This window comes from Equus przewalskii, chromosome 13, assembly GCF_037783145.1.
Source record: "Equus przewalskii isolate Varuska chromosome 13, EquPr2, whole genome shotgun sequence".
NCBI lineage: Eukaryota > Metazoa > Chordata > Mammalia > Perissodactyla > Equidae > Equus > Equus przewalskii.
In genome coordinates this window covers 20,831,735-20,852,677 of record NC_091843.1, presented here as the reverse complement: position 1 = coordinate 20,852,677, position 20,943 = coordinate 20,831,735, and the positions used below count along the sequence as shown (strand labels likewise).

At 49.5% G+C, this 20,943-nt stretch overlaps 2 protein-coding genes across 3 annotated transcripts in view; one reads left to right on the top strand and one right to left on the bottom strand.

The window, feature by feature from the left end:
- The first annotated feature begins 1,081 nt into the window (after positions 1-1,081).
- On the top strand, positions 1,082-15,218 carry NIPAL4 (NIPA like domain containing 4). The gene is made up of 6 exons (XM_008515031.2): positions 1,082-1,464; positions 4,739-4,978; positions 8,214-8,270; positions 9,435-9,525; positions 11,862-12,022; positions 12,885-15,218. The coding sequence occupies exons 1-6, from the start codon at positions 1,428-1,430 to the stop codon at positions 13,511-13,513; spliced, it is 1,215 nt and encodes a 404-aa protein (XP_008513253.2). The 5' UTR covers positions 1,082-1,427; the 3' UTR covers positions 13,514-15,218.
- A 1,772-nt stretch (positions 15,219-16,990) lies between these two features.
- ADAM19 (ADAM metallopeptidase domain 19) overlaps positions 16,991-20,943 on the bottom strand; it is an 81,530-nt gene continuing 77,577 nt past the window's right edge. For both annotated transcript variants that reach the window (XM_008515043.2, XM_008515067.2), the window contains one exon: positions 16,991-20,594. In XM_008515043.2, the coding sequence (XP_008513265.1) occupies positions 20,541-20,594 (54 nt within the window). In that variant the 3' untranslated portion in view covers positions 16,991-20,540. The remainder of the gene's footprint in view (positions 20,595-20,943) is intronic.

Sequence of the window (20,943 nt, the reverse complement as noted above, 5' to 3'; positions counted from 1 at the left end):
CTTAACCACTACACCACTGTGCTGGCCCCCATAATGAAAAGTTTTAAAATACAGTTTCCTCTCATCTGTGCCACGGAAATAAGAATGGTACCTGCCTCACAGGAGGCCTCGGTGAGATAGCGCCTGTCAAGGGTTAGTGCAGTGTCTGTCCCGTAGTGAAGACTCGGTACAGAATTATTTTTGAAAACTGCCTCGTGCAGGAGGCCAGTGACGGACACTGTCAGAAGTGACCACTGCTTTCTTGGCAGTCCCACATCATCACTGCACCAGAGCAGGAGTTTATTTCAGTCTAAAATGACAGGCAGTTTAGTGTGGGTGCTGGGACCGTGCATTTGATCTTGGCTCTTCCCCTCGCTAGCTGGGGTCTGAGCAAGTTACATGATGGCTCTGTGCCTCAGTTTCCTTTCTGTAAATCATAAAAGTATGTACTGCGTGTGGATGTCATCAGGATGAAATGAAGCAGGATTTTTCAGCACTAACGACTGTGCCTGGCCTATAGCAGGCACTGCACAGTTTTTTTACGGTCCAGGTCAGTATTTCTCTAGCTTCTTTTACTATTACCCACAGTAACAACTATTCTTTCCATCACCACTATTTTTTAATGGTGATTTGGAAAACACCGGTCTCTAGATAGTTGACCCCATTTTGTTTCTCCTATTACTATATAAGGTTCTTGGGGGACAGGCAATTTGGCTCATTTTGGTCTCCATTCACTTCCTTTCCCTCTTCCATTCAATTTACCAAGCTTCTATCACCCATTCATTCCACATGTATGTATTGACCATTTATTGGGCACCAAGATGTGTCTGCTGTGTAGTGTCCTAGTGCCCAGCACAGATCAGGCCTATGTTGAATGAATGAATAAGACAGGGAGGTGGGAAGCCAGGAAAGCATGAAGGAAGGAAAAAACCCAGGGTCCTGGACCTCCTGGCCGGAAAGGGCCCCAACTGGAAGCAGTACCCCTTTCCAACACCCACGTTCCAACTTCCACCTTGGCCTGAAAATTTCCCCCTCCCTCACCATCCTGGGGCCATCAGCTCTGTCACTGAGGATGGAACTGGGTGCGGCTCCCGGCGTCGCTGAGGGGCGGCGCCCAGGGACCCGCTCCCTCGCCTGCTGCCGAGAGCGCCGGGCGGTGACTCCTCGGCGGCGACACGGGCAGCCTCTGCACCCCGGGACGGCGCGCGCTCCTCCGCAGGCAGCTCGAGCGCCGGGCCCCCGGCCCATGGAGTTGCCCAAGACGCCGGCTGACTCCTCCCCAGGGACCCTCCCCCTCTGGGGCGCGTCATTCTCCCCACCCCTGGGTTCCCACCCCGGCGGCTTCTCGCACGCCGGCCACGCAGGGGACAAGTCTCTGCCACCTGCTCCGGAGCCGGGGATCCGGGGGCGCCGTCCGCCCGCGCGTCTGTCCGCGCGCCCAGGGCCCCATGGAGCTGCCGGCCAGCAACGCCAGCTGCGGGAACGGTGCGTGCGGGCCGGGCGGGGACACGGGGGCCTCCGCGCTTCGCGCCTTCCCTTCCCCGCCTCTCCTTTCCTTCGCGTCCTCTCCTGCCAGGGACCCAAAAACTGGAGAGTGGGGGAGATCAGCACGAGTTGTCTCCCACTCAGTTCTCAGGCCCGTCTTGGGGAGGAGCAGGATTCTGGCTGACTTCCCCCATCTGTGGAGCTGGGTGACTGAGAGGGAGAATGGGAGAAAATGGGACGTATGCGGGAGGGAGGAGGCGGAGGCGGGCATTATCCGTTGGGCCAGGTCGACCTAGAGGTGGGGGGTTGCAGGGTTTTTTACGTATACAGGGTGGTTGCTGCAGATTTTAGTACCTGCCCAGGTCTGGCTGTCTCTCTGGAGCGCACCAAAGACAGGAGCGAGGGGCGCAGACTCAACACCCCAAAACCCACACACACCTTTTAGAAAAAGGAAGGAAAGAAGACCCTCAGGAAAGGATACAGAAAGACCCTTGGCTTTACGTTGAGTTCTTACCATGAACCGGGTAGTGGACTAGGCCCTTTACTTGCGTTATCTCATTAATCCTTAATACAACTCTAGAAGGCAGGTGGGTATTATTACCTTAATGTCTCCATTCTGGAGACAGAGAAACTCAGGCTCTGAAAAGTCTGATAGTTTGCTCAAGGTAATATAGCTGGCAAATGGAATTTGAAACTAGAGCCTTTGGATTCTAAAATCTGTACACTCTTATTAGGATCCTCAACTCCTTTCTTGGTATAGCTCCATTTTCCTCTTGGAACTGCAGCTGTGGCATATCCCTGTTTCTCTAACTTCTCTTCTCCAGTGAAACTTTCAAAGCCAGCCTGTTGGGTGTTCACTGGCTTTGGTGTCCTGACCAAGGCAGTCCGTTTCCAGCCTCATCTTCCCCTGGGGAAGAGTGTGTTCTCCGGTCCTAGCCTATTCGAGAAGAGAGGCAGGAATCAACTGGCCCAACGCCCATTTGTCAGCTGAGCATCCTTCTCAGAATGGACTTCTGAGATTTGGGTGATTTTGGCCACCACCCCTCTCTCTTTTTCTTTTTACCCCATGGGAGAACTTAATTCAGTGGAGGGTGCTGCACCCCTTGGGTGCTTCAGGACTCCCCCAAACAGCCAAGCCCACCCTTTGGCTCCACCTGCTGCAGACACACCTTCAGGAGGGCAGGTGAAGGATGTGGGAATGGGCTTGGCCTTCCTCTTGGGAGTCACCTTCCTTGGCCCACATCCTCCCAGGCTCTGGCTCATTTCCTGAGCTCAGGGAACTCCCCAGACTCAACTCTTGTCCAAACTGAGGAACAGGAGTGAGCCATCAGAACCAGTTTGATTAGAGACCGAGATGGCTTCTTGTCTCATCTTCTCTTGATTGTGACACAGGTGTCAGAAAGAGAGATCTCTCACTGCAAAAGACACATGGATGTCCCGTGGGGTGTTCCAGACCCAGCTCTGCTACCAGGGTTTTTGTGAGACTCAAGCAAGTCCTTCTTCTTCTCAGGGGCTCAGTTTCCCCAGCTGAAAGTAGGAGGGTTAGACTGGCTGCCATCTAAGGGCTCTTTCAGCTCTGTTGTTCTGTGCCTCTGTGCCAAGGAAGAACAGTCAACATTGCCCGTACTCTGTTCCACCAAGATGCCACTCTGTACTCCAGATATGCCAAAGCCGGGGCTGCCTGATCTTGGACTTTGCGGCCCTTCTGGTACTAACCTCAAGTTCTAATCGGTCCAAGAAGTGCCTGGCCCAGGCTTATGTCCTTGGCACGGGAGCCCAGGCCTTTGTGACACACAGTTTGAAAAAGACCTCCTACCACCAGAGGTCACAAACTCAAATGCTTCAGGGGCTGAGCACATAACAAAAATGCCTGCAGGGAGCCAGTACAGACTCTGGGGAATTACAAAGAGCTTGTCCTGTCTAGGGGGGCAACCGCTGCTCGGCTGCAGCCCATCATTGCCTGTGGAAAGGTATGCCCACTAAGGTAAGCAAAAGCAGCTCAAAAGCTGAATTTTCATGGGAAATCTCCTGATTTCTACAAGTTGGTACTGAATTCATGTTTTATAATTTCCCTCAAGAAGCCAAATGAAGCCCCACCCTCCTTGCTGCCTGCTTCATGGGAGGACAGGGGGTAGGGGTGTGTGATGGTTAAGAGCACGGGCTTTAGGGTCAGATGGGCTTGGGGAACAATTCTGGCTGCACCACTTGCAACCAGTATAGCTTTAGGCAAGTTACTGAACTTATCAGGGCCCAGCATCTTCAGCTAAAACCCTGGACCTGGTCATTGTGCCCTCTCCATGATAGGAATGCTCATGGAAAGCCGCAGAGCAGAGGCCATGTGAGTACTGGCACTGGAGGATTATTGGCTATGCTTTGTACTGTTTCATTGAACTTGGGCAGCTTAGTTCTTCTCACTGAGGATCTGCCCCTCATGCCCAGGTTTGTCCTGTTGTCCTTGGTGTTTGTGCCAAAAGGGCAAGCAAGGGTAGACTGGATCTGGGGCATGAGGGCTGGTTCAGACTCTTGGAAAGCAAACTAAAGACAGATTCTGCATGAGGTGGTAGGGACACCTATCCCTCTGAGGCCTGAGGGAGGTCCCAGCCACTGACCACTCACACCAGAGGTCTTAGAAGTAAGGGCTGGGAATGGTCAGTTCTAACCAACAGGAGGCTTGTGTTTGCTCATCTTCAGGCCTAGAATGGGCTGTGGACTCTCTACCTTCACTCCCTCGTGTTACCTGTCAGGTGTGTCCTTTATGGCTGGAGTTAGGGATACGTAAGTGAGGAGAAGGAAAGAATCCTGTGTGATCCTGAGCTGTTGGAGGCCGGTGTGCCCAGAGGCTAGGCGGGAATTCCTGTGGAGGGCAAGAGGTTATATTCAGTGATGCCTGAGAGCTTGGGGGACCATGCTTGGTGTATGGGGCATCAGCATAGCTTAGTGGTTATGTGCTGGAATTCTGGAGTCAGACAACCTGTGTTATTGGGCAAGATACCTGACCTCTCATGGCCTCCATTTCCACATCTATGAAATGGGAATTTAACACAGCACTTATCTGACAGGTGGTTGTAAGAATTTGATGCATTCATGCAAATAAAGCCCCTAGCCTGGAGTAAGCACTCAGTGAATGTTAACTGTTATTTTTAGGTTGAGGCCCAGTGTGTGGACAGACCCCCACAGTAGCTGAAGCAGCAGGTCTGAAACAGTGGCCAATTCCAATTGTTAAAGTGTGCAAACGTCCCCAGCATGACTCTCTCTCTGTGGTCTTCCCCTCTAGGTTCCTTGATCAGCCTATACTGCTCCTCCCGACAAGTCCTGTGCCAGGTCGTTGGTGACCTCAGCCCTGAGATGCCCAGCAATGTCACCTCTCACAGCTGGCAGGAGAGGTTTAGGCAGAACTACAGCTTCTACATTGGCTTGGGTCTGGCCTTCCTGTCCAGCTTCCTCATCGGCAGCAGCGTCATCCTCAAGAAGAAAGGCCTCCTGCGACTGGTGGCCTCGGGGGCCACACGGGCTGGTAGGCTCCTGGAGGACGGGTGGGGATGGTGTGCTAGGCAGCTGAGCCCTTAGCCAGCCCCGTGAACCTCCTTACAGGGACCACTGCAGCAGTTTGAGAGCCTGGCCTAGTTGGGCACAAAGGCTCATTGTCAACCCCGTTGGGAATTCAGTCCACCAACAGGTGACCTTCCTTTGCAATCCAATATTTCCTGCCAACTTCAAGATACGCTAATTGGAGTGAAGAGAGAGGAAAGTCTCAGGGTCAAGAATCAGAAACCCTAAGGCTGGTCCTGGTTTTATTTCTTACCAGCTGTGTCATCATAGGCAAGGCAAGTCACAACTTCCCTGAAAAATGGGAATATAAATACCTCTGCCCAGAAGAATGTCAGACACTAGTATGCCCTTGCTTACCATCAAACTGAGTTCCCTTATAGGCCACAAAAGAATTGCTGAGTCTCTGTCCAGAGAGATTTGCTTGTTTGGAAAATAAGATGTGTATCCATGAAATGATTCTTGAGAAAAGGAATCATGTGTAAAAGAATTCATTCATTTAATCATTCATTGAGTACCTGCTGTGTGCCAGGTATCTTGTCAGACAGGGGGACGCAGTGCCTTGTGGGGCATTGAGTTGAGTGGGAGAGACAGGCAAGACAATAGACAATTGTTCTGTAGTGTGTTAAGTGCTATCACGGGGAAAATCCAGAATGCTATGGAATATTTTGGAGGGGCATGTAAAGCTCAGGCTTAGGGGGTAGGGGAGCTTTCTGTAAGAGGTGATCTAGAAGCCAAGAAATAAATAATGAGGAGATAGCAAGGTGGAGGGGAAGAGAGGGAGATGTAGTGTTCCAGGCAAAAAGAACAGCATGTGCAAAGGCTCCGAGGAGAGAGAGCGTGAGTGACACTAGGAACTGAAAGTGGTTCAGGATGGCTGGAGCATGAGGGCTAAGAGATGGGGTGAGGGCCAGACCATGAAGGGTCCTGTAAAGTGGGCTCCAGAGTCTGAGTGCAATTGTCAGTGACTGAAAGGCTCTATGCAGAGGAGTGACTTAGGCTGGCTTATGATGTGAGAATATCCCCGGTTGCTGGGTGGAGAATGGATTAGAGGACAAGACTGGAGGCTAGGAGACCAATTAGAGGAGAGAGACAACAGAACTTGGGCCTGGGAGTAGCAATGAGAGTCCAGAGACAGTCTTTGAAGAGAGAACTTACTGGATTTGGTGTTGACTGGCTCCAAGGGGAGGGTGAAAAACAGGGTCAAGAATGACTCAGCTTTCTGACTTGAGCAACTGGGGAACTGAGGGTGCTATTTTCTGAGATAAAGAATGCAGGAGGAGCAGGTTTATGGGAAGATGTTCAAGCTTGGACATGTTCAGTTTAATGTTCTGTGGGACATTGAACTTTGGAAGCCGATTCCTGGGGCTCCAGCTCCAGCTCTTCAATTCCTGGTCATGTGAGCCTGGGCAAGAAAAGTATTTTTCCTGTGCCTCAGTTTCCTTATCTGTGAAATGGGGATAAGGATAGTTCCAGACTCAAAGACTGTTATGAAGACCTGTAGTGTGTTTAGACAGATGCTTGGCACAGGGTAAGCACTGGTATTAGGATTACAGTTAGCTAAGCGGGATGGCCCAGCAGGCAGTTGGACACCCAGGTCTAAAGCCAGGCTCGCTCTCCAATGGAGAGCTGTGAGGTGTGAGCATGAAGTCTGGAGCACTGGTCATTGCTGCTCTATCCTTCACTTCTGGATAAGTGTTTGAAAGGCCAGAGCCCTCCCAAAGTGTGAGAAAAACAGCTGCTTGACTTCAGGGGAGAGCAGGGGAGGTATCATTGCCCATTCAGAAAGGCACCTTCCCTGGAGTCAACTTTTTCCTCCAATCTGCTATTTCAACATCTTCTGAGATTTTAGCCCTTAGAGTAAAATGCTCTCAGAGCTCTTAGCTTTTATGGGAGAGTCTGACCCCTTTAGGAACCTGATGAAAGCTAAAATCTTCTGAGAAAAATGGGCATTCACAAAAAGCGACATACAATTTTTGGATTTTCACAAAGCTGTCTAAAATCCTTCCATCATTATCATCATCATCATCATCATCATCATCGCTAATATTATTGAGTATTGACTATGTACCAGGCTCTGAGCCCCCCATGTGAACAAAGCAGACACATTTCTGGCTTCATGGAGCTTCCATTTTAGAGGGAGAAATGCCAGAAAATAAACAGATCAATGCAGATAATAAATGAGAAGTGTCATGAAGGAGAAGAGCTGGGTGTGATGAAAGAGAATCCCAAGGGAAATAGTAGAGATAAGGGGGTCATGGAGGGCATCATAGGGGAAGCAACCTTCAGGCAGAGACCTATAGAGTGGGTGTAGATTTACGCAAATATCGTTAAGAAGACTATTCTATTCCAGACATGGAAAAGCATGTGCAAAGCTCTTAAGGCTGAAAAGAGCTCATCATTTCTGAAGAACTAATCGAAAGCCTGAGCAGCTAGACTGTAGTAAGAAGAGTGGCAGGAGATGCCTTTGGAGAGGTGAGCAGGGTCAAAACTAAGAACAGGCTTGTGAAGGATTCTGGTCTTTATCCTAAGAGTGTTTGGAAGGCATTGGCCAGCTGTAAACTGAGGAGTGACATAATCTGATTCACGTTCTTAAAAGACCACAGACTGCTCAGAAAGGAATGGATTAAAAAGGGATGAGAGTAGAACCAGAGGAACCATAGGAAGCTGTTGCCTCAACCTAGGCCAGAGTTGATATGCCTTGGAGTAGGGTGGTGGCAGTGGAGTGGACACACGTGTTGCTTTTTGGAGACAGAATCAGCAGGATGGAGTAGATGCAGAAAGTGGAGGAGTGGGAGGAGTCAAGGGGGATTCCCTGCTTTCTGGCTGAAGCAACTAGGTACATGGAGGTGCCATTTACTGAGTTTCATTTGATGGATAGGTGGGAAGCCCCATAAAATCAAGAGTTCCATTTAAGATGGAGTTTGAGATGCCTGCGAGAGATCCAAGAGTTATCAAGTAAGCAATTAGATATACATCAGGGCTCAGAAGAAAGGATCAGGGTACATATACGAAATAGAGACACCAGCATATAGACGGTATTTAAAACTTTGGGAATGGATGAGCTCACCCAGGAGAGGGCCCGGAAGCAAGCTCCCAGGACTAACTGCAGCTGACATATATTGAACCCTTAGAGACTGGGGAATGAAGGTGCCTGAGAAAGTGGGGCCAAGCTCTAACTTTGTGTCCATTCCTTTCTACAGTGGATGGAGGCTATGGCTACCTGAAGGATGCAATGTGGTGGGCTGGATTTCTCACCAGTAAGTGTGTTCTTTGCTGCTAATGACAGTGACCTATTGATGGCAGAGGCAGAGATGAAAGGAGGGGTGGATGGGGCATTTCCGTCTCTATTGTGCAAAGTATGAACCTGAGCCTTGGCAATCTTTGCAGGTAGAACATCTTACATGTTTCTCAGATCACTTTCTCAGCCCAAAGTCAGTCTTTCGTCCATGAAGCATCTATCCCCAGAGAGGTTTGTACAGAGTGGGTAAATGAAAAAGGCATTTTTCTCAACTTCCCTTGAAACATAGGGAGATATTACTGCCTATTGGAGTCTCCTGGTCTTCTTGCTGGGACTTCTAAGCCAGTTTCCCCATTCCACAGGCAATTTGTTGGCTCACTTAGGATATGGTTGGTCTACCACTTAAGGTTTGCCCAAATTTGCACGTTTACACATTTCTCCTGCTTTCCACCCACCCTCTCTGGCTTTCAAACCCGAATTCCTTTGGATGGAAAATTAGCCAGCTTTCCATTTATAATTTCCTAAGTCAGATTTTGATGTCAGTCTTAGCCAGAGCTATCATATTCATCATCTGATTTCAAAGGGCAGACCCAGATCATTCTCCACCAGCAGAAAGACAGAAAAAGCACTTGCAGGAGTCTGCAAACTGAAAACTCAAATGGGGTGAATTAGGCCCTTTGGAAATATCAGACTTTCTAACCACCTGCCTGTCAGTCTCGACTATCTACAGTTCCTCTGGGAAAGATAGCTACATCGGCCAACGCGTACCTAAAGAATCAATAGCTGTAGTTGTTTCTTTATTTGATAATTAACACTTTCTAGACCTTACCTTGAAGATACAGACCAAACATTGGCAGTCCCTGAGATACACTTAACAGTGCCTGGACTAGAAGCCAAGAGACATCAAGAACAAGAAGGCGTCTGCTACAAACACGTCATGTGACCTTGGACTCTGGGCCTGGCTTCCTCATCTTTAAAACGGAAAGATTCGATCAGAATAGTCTGGGCCTGACCTGATCAGATTCTCCAGGGAGAGAGCGTAATGATCAGGGTTTTAAGGAATGCTGGGCTGGGATTCTATGAATGGTTGAATACTGAACGAAGTCGTCTCTACCCAGATTCATTTGGGCTGGAGATGGTGCATCGGCTCCATACTAGCCTCTTTTCTCCCTTAATTTCCTAGTGGCTGCTGGAGAAGTTGCCAACTTCGGGGCCTACGCATTTGCTCCTGCAACAGTCATCACACCTCTGGGAGCACTGAGTGTCCTCATAAGGTTATTGTCACCTCTCTTGCTGTCTCTGGCTCCTTCCAATTTTCAGTTTGTTGAGGTTTGGAACTGCCAAGTGGGGTCACCTGCCACTTGCAGTCAGTCCCAGCTCCCAGAAAGTGGCAGTGTGCTGTCCAGCACTCTGGACCCTTGGATTGTTTGCTGCCAGTTGCTCTAGCATCCCATTGACTGACTGGGCAATGGAAGGGCAGGCCAAGCCCAAACCAGTTGGAAGGGCTTCCACTGCCGCCAAGCTGAATGTCTCAAGTCAATGTTTTGGTGCCGCACTGGGAGAAGCATCAAAGTCAAAAACATCCTCCCCAGATTAACACTCCCTGAGTTCTAACCTTGGCTTTACCACCTAGTAATTACGTTACCATGGGCAAGTCAGTTAACCACTCTGAGGCTCAGTTTCTCCAGCTGCTAAGTGGGGATGCTAATAATACCTACCTGAAGGCATTGCTGCAAGGACTAAATGACATAATGCACAGAAAGTGTGTGGTACAGACCTGGCACTGAACAATAACCACAGCTAACATCTATTGAGGGCTTACTATGTGCTAAATCTTCTAAATGTCTTGCACGTATCAACTCGTTTAATCCTCACAGCATCCTTCCTAATTAGAAAGTAGGAGAGCTGAGGCAGAGGCTAAGCAATTTGGCCAAGGTCACCCAGGTCCCAAGAGTCTAGGCCAGGACTCCCATCCAGGCAGTCTAATTTCAGAGTTCAGGTGTTAATCACAATGCCATGTTGCCTCTCAAATGTTTCATAGTTTTACAAATAAGTGATGTTAAATGCATGTGATTCCCATTGCCCCATTCTTCCACGCTACAAAAAAATGGTTCCTCTGTGGGGGGTCCTGAAGCCCCATTTGAAGCTGACTCTGATTGTCCGCTTAACCTTGGAGCCCTGGTAAATCCCAGCTAACCACACCCCGTTCTCGTAATTTCCTCTGTTTTGTATTACCGTCTTGATGACAAGTTTGCAGCATTTACTCAGTCAAGAAACAAATAGGACCATGACTCACATGGCACAATTCGCTGATGTAGCTGCGGCACACTATTGTGTGTCTGATTAGTTTATAAATTCCCGCCCCCAGGAAGTTGGAAGAGGCAGGGAATCCTCCAGTGTGACCTCTGCCTGTGCTGATGCCACCAGACTCTCTTGAGTGGGCATTGTGGTTAAATGTTTTTGGTAGTTTTAGAGGGGCCGTGGGAGACATGCAGAGGAACTTGGACATCCGTTCCCTCTCTCCTGATACCTTTAACCAGGACTTCGGAGGCTAGTTGAGTGCTGGGTGAGCCAACAGATTTTTATCCTAAACGGATGTCACCTTTGTAAAGAAACAGAAGTGTGCCCCAGCGATCATGCCTCTCTTGCCCAATTTCCCTCCCTTCTTCCCTCACTCCTGCTGGCTCATCTAAAGGATACGAGGGGAATGAAAATCACGCCACCAAGGATAGCAAGGAACCAGAGGCATTTTGCCAAGAAAAGAGAAGACTCAGGAAAGTCACAAGAATTCTCTTCAATGAGCTGTAGAGGAAAAACCATAGGCTTTATAATTAGACAGAACAAGCCCAAGTCCTGACTTAGCTACTTAGCAGTCGTATGACCTTGCGAAGTCATTTTGACTTCTATAAGACTCACTTTTCCCATCTAAAAAATGGAGATAGCATATTTTACTTCTCAAAGGGTTGTGAGATGTAGGTGAGATAATAAATGGGAAGTTTCTAGCATAATATCTAATACATAATACATGCCCAAGACAGAGTGCTAATAATTGTCATTTGGGTTGTTTATATTGGCTTATAATATATGGAATTATTATAAGGAAATGGAAGAAGGAATAGATTTGTTCTGTATGGCTCAAGGAATAGGAATGGGACAATGAGTAGAAATTACCATATTTTTGGTGAATAATTACAATGAACATATAATAGATTCATTTGCCTCATGAAGGAGTGAGCTGCTTGTCACCAGAGATATACAAGCCAAGGCTGAGAGCCATCTGTTTGCAGTGTTAAAAGAAGATGTGCTCTTTGGGTAGGAAGTTAGACAAGAGTGCTTTGAAGGGCCCTTCCAGCACTTCTGTTTTGGGACACTCCCAGCCTCTAAAATGAAAGAAATCCATGTGTATGTCAATTCCTCCAGCACACACTGTAACCCTCCCAGAAATGAGTTTCTATTTCAGATGTTTTTGGGGGGTCTAGAAAAGCTTTCGTGAGAGAGTAGTGAGTCCTGATCTGTTGTTCTCTGTGAGCACTTGCTCAGCCCCCATTTTTCTTCAGGACCCTGAGGCAGGCATGGCTGCCTAATCTCTTTCTCCCATTTCCACGTGCAGTGCCATCCTTTCCTCATATTTCCTGAGAGAGAGTCTGAATCTGCTGGGAAAGCTGGGCTGTGTCATCTGTGTGGCGGGCAGCACAGTGATGGTGATACATGCCCCTGAGGAAGAGAAGGTCACCACTGTCATTGAGATGGCTGCCAAGATGAAAGACACAGGTAGGCTCCAAGCCCTGGTGAACAGGAAGGCACTGGGGGATGAATCTTGTGGAGAGCCTGACTGGATTCTGAGCATCTCAGGTGCTGCCACCTGGAGGACGAGGCACGCTAAAGAAAGAAAGTTGGGCTGGTCCTAAGGTTAGCTTACAGGTTCCTGACCTGATATATAGTGATGCCATCTATTAAGTGTTTATTATGTGCCAGGCACTGTTCTAAATGCTTTATATGCATTGTCTTCATCAGTTAGGTCTGCTATAGCAGAATACCATAGACTGGGTGGCTTGTAAACAACAGAAATCTATTTCTCACAGTTCTAGAGGCTGGAAGTCCAAGATCAGGGTGCCAGCAGATTCGTGTCTGGCAGGAGCTTACTTCCTGATTCATAGATGGCCGTCTTCTCCGTGTCCTCACATGGTGGAAGGGGCAAAGGAACTCTCTGGGGTCCCTTTTGTTAGGGCACTAATCTCTTCATGAGGGCTCCACCCTCATGACCTAATCACCTCCCAAAGGCCCACCTCCAAATCCCATCACACTGGGGGTAGGGTTTCAGTCTATGAATTTGGGGGGGACACATTTAATCTATAGCATGCGTTATCTCATTTAATCTCCCCAAAGTAAAGCCCTATGAGGAAGGTCCTATTATTAGCCCTATTTTACAAATGAGGAAACTGAGGTCTTGGGGGTTTAATTAATACCTTGCCCAAGTTATTAAAGAAATTGTGAAGCTGGGACTGGAACCCATGTTTGTCTGACTCCAGAGCCCAAGTTCTTAATGCAACATCCCATTGCTGTGGGCAGGGGGCTCTAGGTGCTAATTGCATCCTCTAGAGCTCAGGTTCTCTCTCTTCCTCCCTTCCTGAAGGGTACATCGTGTTTGCTGTGCTTCTGCTGGTGTTCTGCCTCATCCTCATCTTCGTCATCGCCCCACGTTACGGGCAAAGGAATATCCTCGTTTACATCCTCATCTGCTCTGTGATCGGGGCCTTCTCTGTGTCCGCCGTGAAGGGTCTGGGCATCACCATTAAGAACTTCTTCCAGGGGATGCCAGTTGTGCGGCACCCCCTCCCCTACATCCTGTCCCTGATCCTAGCACTTTCGCTCAGCACTCAGGTCAACTTCCTCAACAGGGCGCTGGACATTTTTAATACCTCTCTGGTGTTCCCCATCTACTACGTGTTCTTTACCACAGTGGTGGTTACCTCCTCCGTCATCCTGTTTAAGGAGTGGTACAGCATGTCTGCTGTGGACATTGTGGGCACCCTCTCCGGCTTTATCACCATCATCCTGGGCGTGTTCATGCTTCATGCTTTCAAAGACCTGGACATCAGCCAGACCAGCTTGCCCCACATGCACAAAAACCCAACCCCACCTCCTGCCCCTGAGCCCACTGTCATTAGACTAGAAGACAAGAATGTCCTTGTGGACAATATGGAACTCGCCAGTACCCCATCGCCAGAAGAGAAGCCCAAAGTATTTATAATCCATTCCTAAAGCTTGGAATACGTGAGCAAGAAGATGAGCCCTACGGTACAGCCTGACTTCTCAATTTCAGAGCCACCTGGTTATTTTCAGCACAACTGTTACCAGTGGACTCTCTTTTCTGACACGTTTATTTATACCTCATTGCTGTTTCCAGGAGAAAAGTCCCTACCCAGTGAGTGGTGGTGGTAGAATTTCCTGGAAACACAGCCTCAGTGACCAAATACCCTACTTTACGTTGGTGCCAGCAGGTCCCAGGGACCTGCCTTCTCACTTGTTTCCTCGGTGCCGTCTCTATGTTGTTGGGAAGAAGGTAGAATTTGACCCGTTGAATGTAGCACAGGCCAAGAACTTTCCTGAAATGTTGGTCATCAGGAAATCCTTAGCACTAGCTCTCCTCCTGAGACTGAATCGCCATTCCTTAGCCCAAGGATGAAGTGCAGCTGGCTTCCAGGGACCCAGAGAGCTGTTCGCCAAGCCTCTTCATCCAGAGCTGATAGAGACACAACTAATGTAAGATGTCTTCCTGCTTTCGCCACTTCTTCTTCGGAGACAAAAGCAAGATCTCAGCTGACCTTCTTACTGCGAAAGCCACCTGATGTCTCAGGGAAACATTTCCACCAACCCCATTCCCCGAGCACTCCAGCCTGGAGGTCAGCATCTTAGTTTCCATCAGCTCCACCCTCCTCCCCACCCTTTCCCTCTCTCTATACGTCCTAAGAGGTCAGTCACTGAGACAGTCAGTTATCGTAGAACTCAAAACATCAATTTGCCTCCCTCTGGAGAGAGAACAGCAGTTGCACTGCTCTTAAAAGTAGCCTGGCTGTCCAGCTAGAATTTGGCAGAGTGCATTTTCCTTTTTCTCGAGGAGTAAACCAAAATATGATTGGGGGACCTGGGGAGAAGAGTGAGGAGCTAAGTCAGGATCTGGCAGAAAGCAGCCACAGGCTCTCTGGAAACCAGGGGGCCACCTTTTGTATTTGCTCTGGTGCCCCACCAAGAACCCAGGTGGAAAGGGCTCTGGGTAATTTCTGGCTGCAGCCTCAGAGGCTTGGCCAGTGGAATCAGCTTTGAACTTCAGTGACCACGTAGGGGTAGAGGCTTGGCGTGGGGTGCATTCTGGCTGTTGACCAGATTGCCGCCAAGTCTCCAACTCTCTGATGAACTGCCACACTGGGAAGCAGCGTGTCATGACTGCTCCAACACCACCTGCTTCGGGGACTGCCTTTGGTCCCCTCACATTTGGCCAGAGGCGTTCAAAACACAAGAGCAGCTGGAGAGATAGAATTGTTATTCCTTCCCTTCCTGTCTTCTTTTTAGCTGCAAGAGTGTGGGAGTTGGTGTAAGGACCATTGAAATGGAAGTGAGGGAGCCAGCATATTTGTAAAGAGGGAAGACTTGATCCTCAGCCCCCTAGCTGGTGCAGAGCTTCTCCTGTCTAACTCCACGTCTGTGTCCTGAATTTACGTCCCATGCCCTAAGAGAGGCAACCCCAGGCCAAACTCCTGCTGGCCTTGGAGCTCCAAAGGCTCAGCTGACCAACAGACTGGCTTCCTGCGCCTCCAGCCTCAAATCTCCAGTTTTAAGTGAATGTGGATTTCTGTCTGTAACTAAAATCAATGCAACATGTTGGATCTTGAGAAGAGCCATAATCTGTGGGCCCTGGGAGTGTGGTCTGCAGGGTCAGGAATAAAGACCTCTGAGTGTGTTTACTTGATACTTGCGTCTTGGCCTTCCTTGGACATGGAGCAATTAAACTGGTTCCTCTAGTGCTGGGGGACCAGTCCCACATCTCTGGAGGGTTGTGGCTGCCAAGGATGTCCCTGCACTGCCTTCCCCAGCCATGCCCTCACTACAGTGGGAAAGGCTGTTTTGGGAATAGAGTCAGCTGAAGACACTCTTCCCTTGTTAATGCCTGAGCCCTGACTAGGAGCCAAGCACAGTGTTAAGAGCTTCACGTGAAGTCTTTAAGTCCTCACAAATCCCCAAGGTAGATATATTTTTATCTCCGTTGTATATATGAGAAAAGGTCCCAGGGAGGTTAAGTAATCGCTCAAGGTCACACAGCCAGGAAGAGTTAAAGTTGATATGTGGCTCTGAGCCCACAGTCTCAAGGGCAGTGTGTCTCTCTAAAAGATTAAACTTGTCCCTGATTGCATAGTCTGACATTCCTCTGTTTGTTTCTTCTTGTGATCTGTGCTTCTCCCCTCTGGATGTATGCCCCATGAGAGTTGGTCTTTATTTACTGCTTATCCTCAGTGCCTAGCACATAGCTGGCACTCATAAAAACATATATTGAATGAAGGAACAATACCATTCCAAATAGTCCTTCTTTGCCCAAACTCTCTTGGGGGCCAGTTCCCATCCCAGAACAGATCCTAGTAGAAGCCCAGCATGTCAAGCAGAGCAACTCTAAAACAGACTTAGGCAGCAGTTTCTGAGCACATAGCCTGCACCAGGTATGGGTGGGTGCTTTCACATGGGGCACTTCCCTGGTGATCACGACACTTTTGAGGTGGGTGTTATTCCCACTGTACAGCAGAGCAACTCAGAGTTCTGGAATTTATCCACTGTCACACATCTAGGAAGCAGCAGAGCCAGGATTTGAACCCAGGTCTGTGTAGCCAGGCTCTGTCTTATGCTGCAGACCAGTCCATGACTATCAACCCAGAGACTGGCCGGCAGAGTGGGTACAGCGGCTGGTTTAGATGGGGGTGTTAAGTGGGCAGGGGTGTTTGGGTGGCGGCTCATTTCATGAGCAGGCATTTTAGTAGTTAAAGCATTTGTGTTTCGATGCTTTTGAGGTCCTTAGGCAATCTCATAATGGTGAGAAGTTAGAAAAGTATCATCAGCTCTCAGAGACCCAGGGCTTGGTGAAGATCGGATGAGCTAAAGCCGCATGCTATGCCTAGCATGTGTTAGGAGCTCAGGAAATGTTACCTCTTATTATGATTATTATGATTCCATCTGTCTTAACCTCAAAATTGAGGGTGGGATCCTTTTGCAGACTGGGAAGTACTAAAGGATGTGAGCTGTGTTGTCACACACGGCTCTAGAAGCAGAAAGCACACGCTCGGCACCTGCCCACCCAGCCCAACGGACCTTGGGCAAGTCCCTCCCCTCGTTGAAGTACAAGATCCCCAGGAACAAGATGAGGAGGCCAACAGAGGGTTTCGGCTGTCTCCTAAACGCCATAGTGTAGGATGAGAAATGTCTCAAAAATCCCACGGTCTTTCATGTCTTTCGTGACCTGAGACCTAATTAAACCAGACCAGCCTGTGTCCAGGTGCAAAGGGAAAGAGCCCCCTCGACTGGTCATGGGAAAACCCAGGGCTTTTCTATCAGCTCGAGGTCTCGCATTATGGCCTGATAGGCTGGACGGATGGTCTCTGTGGGAACTCTTCGGAAGAGTCCTCATGTGATGGATCCTACCCAGTCTGAGCAGTGGGATCTTAAAATAAAGAAACAAAACGAATTGCCAAAGCAGGCAACATCTCAAATGACAATTTATTTTAATTAAATACAAACAAGGAAAAAAGGCACCATGGCCCATTCAAGTATTTTGCATAGATGTACAAATATTGTAAACAATTAATAGGTGGACGAGAGAGAAGAGGATCTGTTTTCCATGAACAATCTCCCAAATAAAAAGAAAATTCACATTGCCCTGGATCCCAGACACATACGTACACACAGTGGATGGTTTGAGAGGATGCGCGGAAGGGCGACTTTGGGGGCGCTTGGCTTGGATTCTGCAGAACCTCTCCTTAGCGAGCTTCCCTAGGGATGGGGCGCCTTTCCAGTTGGCAGTCCCACGGCTTTCTCGAGTGTCCAGTAGAGCTGTTATACACACATTTAACGCAATCCCTGACTTTAGAACTGGTCCCCGATGTAAAATATGCAAGTCTTCCAGACCCTCTGCTAAATAAGAACAAATTTGGACATAGGTAAGGGGAGTCTTTATTCAAAAGGATTATTGCAAGAGATGAGGGAACAGCTATTGCAATACCCTAAGATCTGTAACGAGAGACCAGAAGATCTGCAAGCATCTCTGAGCGGGGGCAGAAGAGGCTTTTCCTTTACAGGGAGAAGTAAACAAGGCTAAAAAGAACCTATGGCAAGCAGGTAGCCACAGCCTGGGGGAGGTGCCCTAGCTAAAACTCCCACTGAGACAGAAGACAGGGGCGCCATCTCCCTTGAGGTCCCTTGAGGTTTACATTTCAGAGATGGCTCCCAGGCTCTTAAGAAAAACATTTCCAGGGTTGTAAAACTGGCAGGAGGCTAAGTTAACTTTTAAAAAGATTTACGTACATCTCCAGCTGAACAAAGGGCGGGTTAACTCACCAAGCCGTGGTTAAGTCTCTCCTCCCCACTCGACCCTGAGCCAGGATACAGCCCCTCCTCAGAAAGGCTGAGGACAAAGACGTTCCCTTCTCTGAATGCGGCTCCTTCTAGCTGAGGTCACTCCTTCCCATAAAAGAGGCCTCTTTCTTCTGAGCTTTGAGATGCTCACAGACCTTGCAACAGCTCCCCTGAGCATTGTCGCAATGGCCCCCTGCTCCTCTTGTAATAGTACCTCTCCTGGTCTTGCAGTAATCCTTTCCAAGAAAGTCCCTCCTTCCTGAAGTCTGTCTCTGTTTTTATTTGTCACCTCAAAGCAGCACATGGGCACAGGAGGGAAACAGAGCTTTGTAATGGCCGGTCTTGCTCCCCGGCAGCCTCCTTGGTCTGCCGAAATGGCGACTTCTGGCTCCTGAACAGAACCAGGAGTGAAACAGTAAATAGAACCGGCTGCCAAAACTCTCTATCAAATTTTAAAAATTCGATCGTCTTCCAGTTCACAGTACAATTTTATGGGGTGGAGGTGGTATTAAAAATGATGGAAAACAAAAACAAAGACAGAAAACAGCAACAACCTAGGTCTCTTTCCCATGTGGTTCCAGGGAGGGTGGATATCAGATTCAAAAGACTCATGCAGCCACGGTGGCTGTGGCATTTTCACTTCAGAGCCTCCTGCCTCCTGATGTGAGGGAGAAAAGCTGGATAAGCCATAGGAACTCTGTGAGGCAGGGCCTGGGTTTAAGGGTGATTTTTTAAGGGGGTGTTTTCACCTTTACTTTTCTGGGACCCGGCCTTGAGGCCTGAGGCATCTGGAGCAGCACGCTTAGATGGAAGGCTGTCCCCTGACTTAATCAGGCAGCAAAGAGAGTGGAGATCGGCTACGGGGAGCAATGGGGGCCATGTCAGGGAGACCCAGGGACGCAAATATCACCACTACCTGAGGGAAAAGAACCTCGTTTCCTGAGAGCGTTCTAAATCCACCCCACATGTGTACCCAGGTGCACATCCCTAATATCCCACTTGGCTACAAACCCCAGAACATCTATTGAGCACCTGTTGTGTGCAGAGCACTGTAAGGGCGTCCTGGGGGTGGCTGGGGAGTGAAAAGCTCAAGCCTCTTCTTTGCTTTGAGGTTTCAAGAGTAAACGACTGCTCATGCAGGAGCGGGGCCAGCCGCCCAGCACCCTTCTGGGGGTGGGAGACAGTCCCAGGGAACGTCTCCGGGGACTCGGTGAAAATCATCCTATCTAGCAGAGCACCACGCAGCCTCCTTCTCTGCCGCAGGAGGCCGGGGCCCGTGGGATGGCATCCCCTGGCTGCTCCAAGTTCTCTTTCAGTGAGGGTCAGAGGAGGGCCGTGGCCAGAGGAGAGGACACCAGGACGTGGACAATCAAAAAGCCTGGTTGGCCCCAGCTCAGACCACCCCATCAGGGCTGTGGATTGCTGCTTCTCCAGAGATCTCCAGAGGCAGGTCTGCTCTCTGCTCAGAGGGCAACAATCCTGCCTCAAGTCACTGACCAGACCTAGGGACAGGCTGGGGCATCTGCTTCCTTCATGGCACCTGTGGCCATCCCTGGGGACCTTACTCAGACTTAGGTGGGGGAGGAGGGGAGAAGACTCTCACCCTGCTGAGGTCACGAACACAATGGAAAATAAAGCTACGGCCCCCACAGCCCAAGTCTACTCCAGACAACACTCTTGGGAACCACAGCAGGAAATCCAGTGGCCAACCCTTGAGGCAGGACCCTGATGTGTGGGTCACAAGCACCAGGTCCCCAGGAAGTCAGGACTGCTGAGGGTCCACTCTCAGAGCATCGCACATCAGGTGGGTCCGAGCAGGGAAGGAGAAATCGAAAGCACAGGGCACTTGGAAAGTGCAGAAGAGAAAACAGAAGGCAACCAAGAATGGTGAGAGTGGACAGTGGCACCTTTGGCATTACGGCTCAGAGGAGGCCCAAGCCTGGTGCTCCCCCTGCTGTCTACACGGCCTACAAATAGTACCTGTGTGAGTCAGAGTGACCCGTGTGAATAAGGAGATGCAGGGATTTGGGAGGGTGTTGGGGGGGAGGGACTTGATTTGTTCACATGTAGCCAAAGAGCCGGGAGCTGTCACCTCACCCAAACCCTGGGCAGGGCCACAGCAGTGGCTGCTTTGACTCCTCTCAATCTCAGAGCTAAAAAGGATGGGTAAGTGCCCAGCCTCTATCTAGCCTGGGACCTTCGAGGATGACAGAAGCAATGGAAAGCTCTCATGCGTACCCTCCACCGTAGGATGTGGATGGATGGCTTCTCTAAGCTAAGTCCTGGACTGAAAGACTAAAAGAGACTTTTCCCAGCTGGACTCGCCAGCTCAGACAGCCTGGACCATCTCCATTGGCACCTCTAAGGTGAGGGGCCCGTTGAAGGGAGGTGGGAGGAGAAGCTGCCATTCATCCTCCTCCGTGCTCTCCCTTCCCTACCTGGGGCTGTCTATTGCACAAAACAACACTCAGATACCATCGGATAGCAGTCCTCCTGGGCCTCCAAGGAGGCCAAGGGGGCACTGAGTCAAGAAGGAGATTTGGAGATGCAGTGGTTCCGGGAGGAGGGGAGGAGGAGCTCGGAGGCGGCCAGACGTGCTTCTTCCAGATTCCGAGGTCACAGATCTTCCATGGTGTTCAGCAACCTCAAGGAAAGGGAGAAGCCCTTTCAGATGGGTCTAGATTTTCGAGCTAGTCATCATCCCAGACCTCTGTGATCTGTAATCAGGAAACTGTGGAAAGAAAGAGAAGGGAGAGAGAGACACATCAGCCAAATGCTGATCAGTGGCATCAACGGAGAGCTGTCCTCTTGCTTTTGACAGGTCGGAAGGATAGACAGACCATCAGCTGAGAAGAATGGTTTCCCGTAGAAGTTTGTCGACGTGTCTGCTTGTCCAGATCATCAACCCTACAGTGAGAGGCATGGTGGTGCCCCTACCCCGAGCTGATGAGCCATTCCCCCCTTCCCCCCCGCCCCAAAGCTGCAGCTTAGTCCACAGATTTCCTAGGGCCTTGTGGGAACATAGGGCAGTTAGCCACACTTCCTCACCCCCTCCCCTCTGCCCCAATTCCCAGGACTGG

Bases quoted from the DNA above. Each gene is read 5' to 3' on its own strand.
- NIPAL4 (XM_008515031.2), top strand. From the start codon at position 1,428: ATGGAGCTGCCGGCCAGCAACGCCAGCTGCGGGAACG. The intron at 1,465-4,738 runs GTGCGTGCGGGC...CTTCCCCTCTAG, and splicing joins CAACGCCAGCTGCGGGAACG to GTTCCTTGATCAGCCTATAC. The intron at 12,023-12,884 runs GTAGGCTCCAAG...CCCTTCCTGAAG, and splicing joins TGCCAAGATGAAAGACACAG to GGTACATCGTGTTTGCTGTG.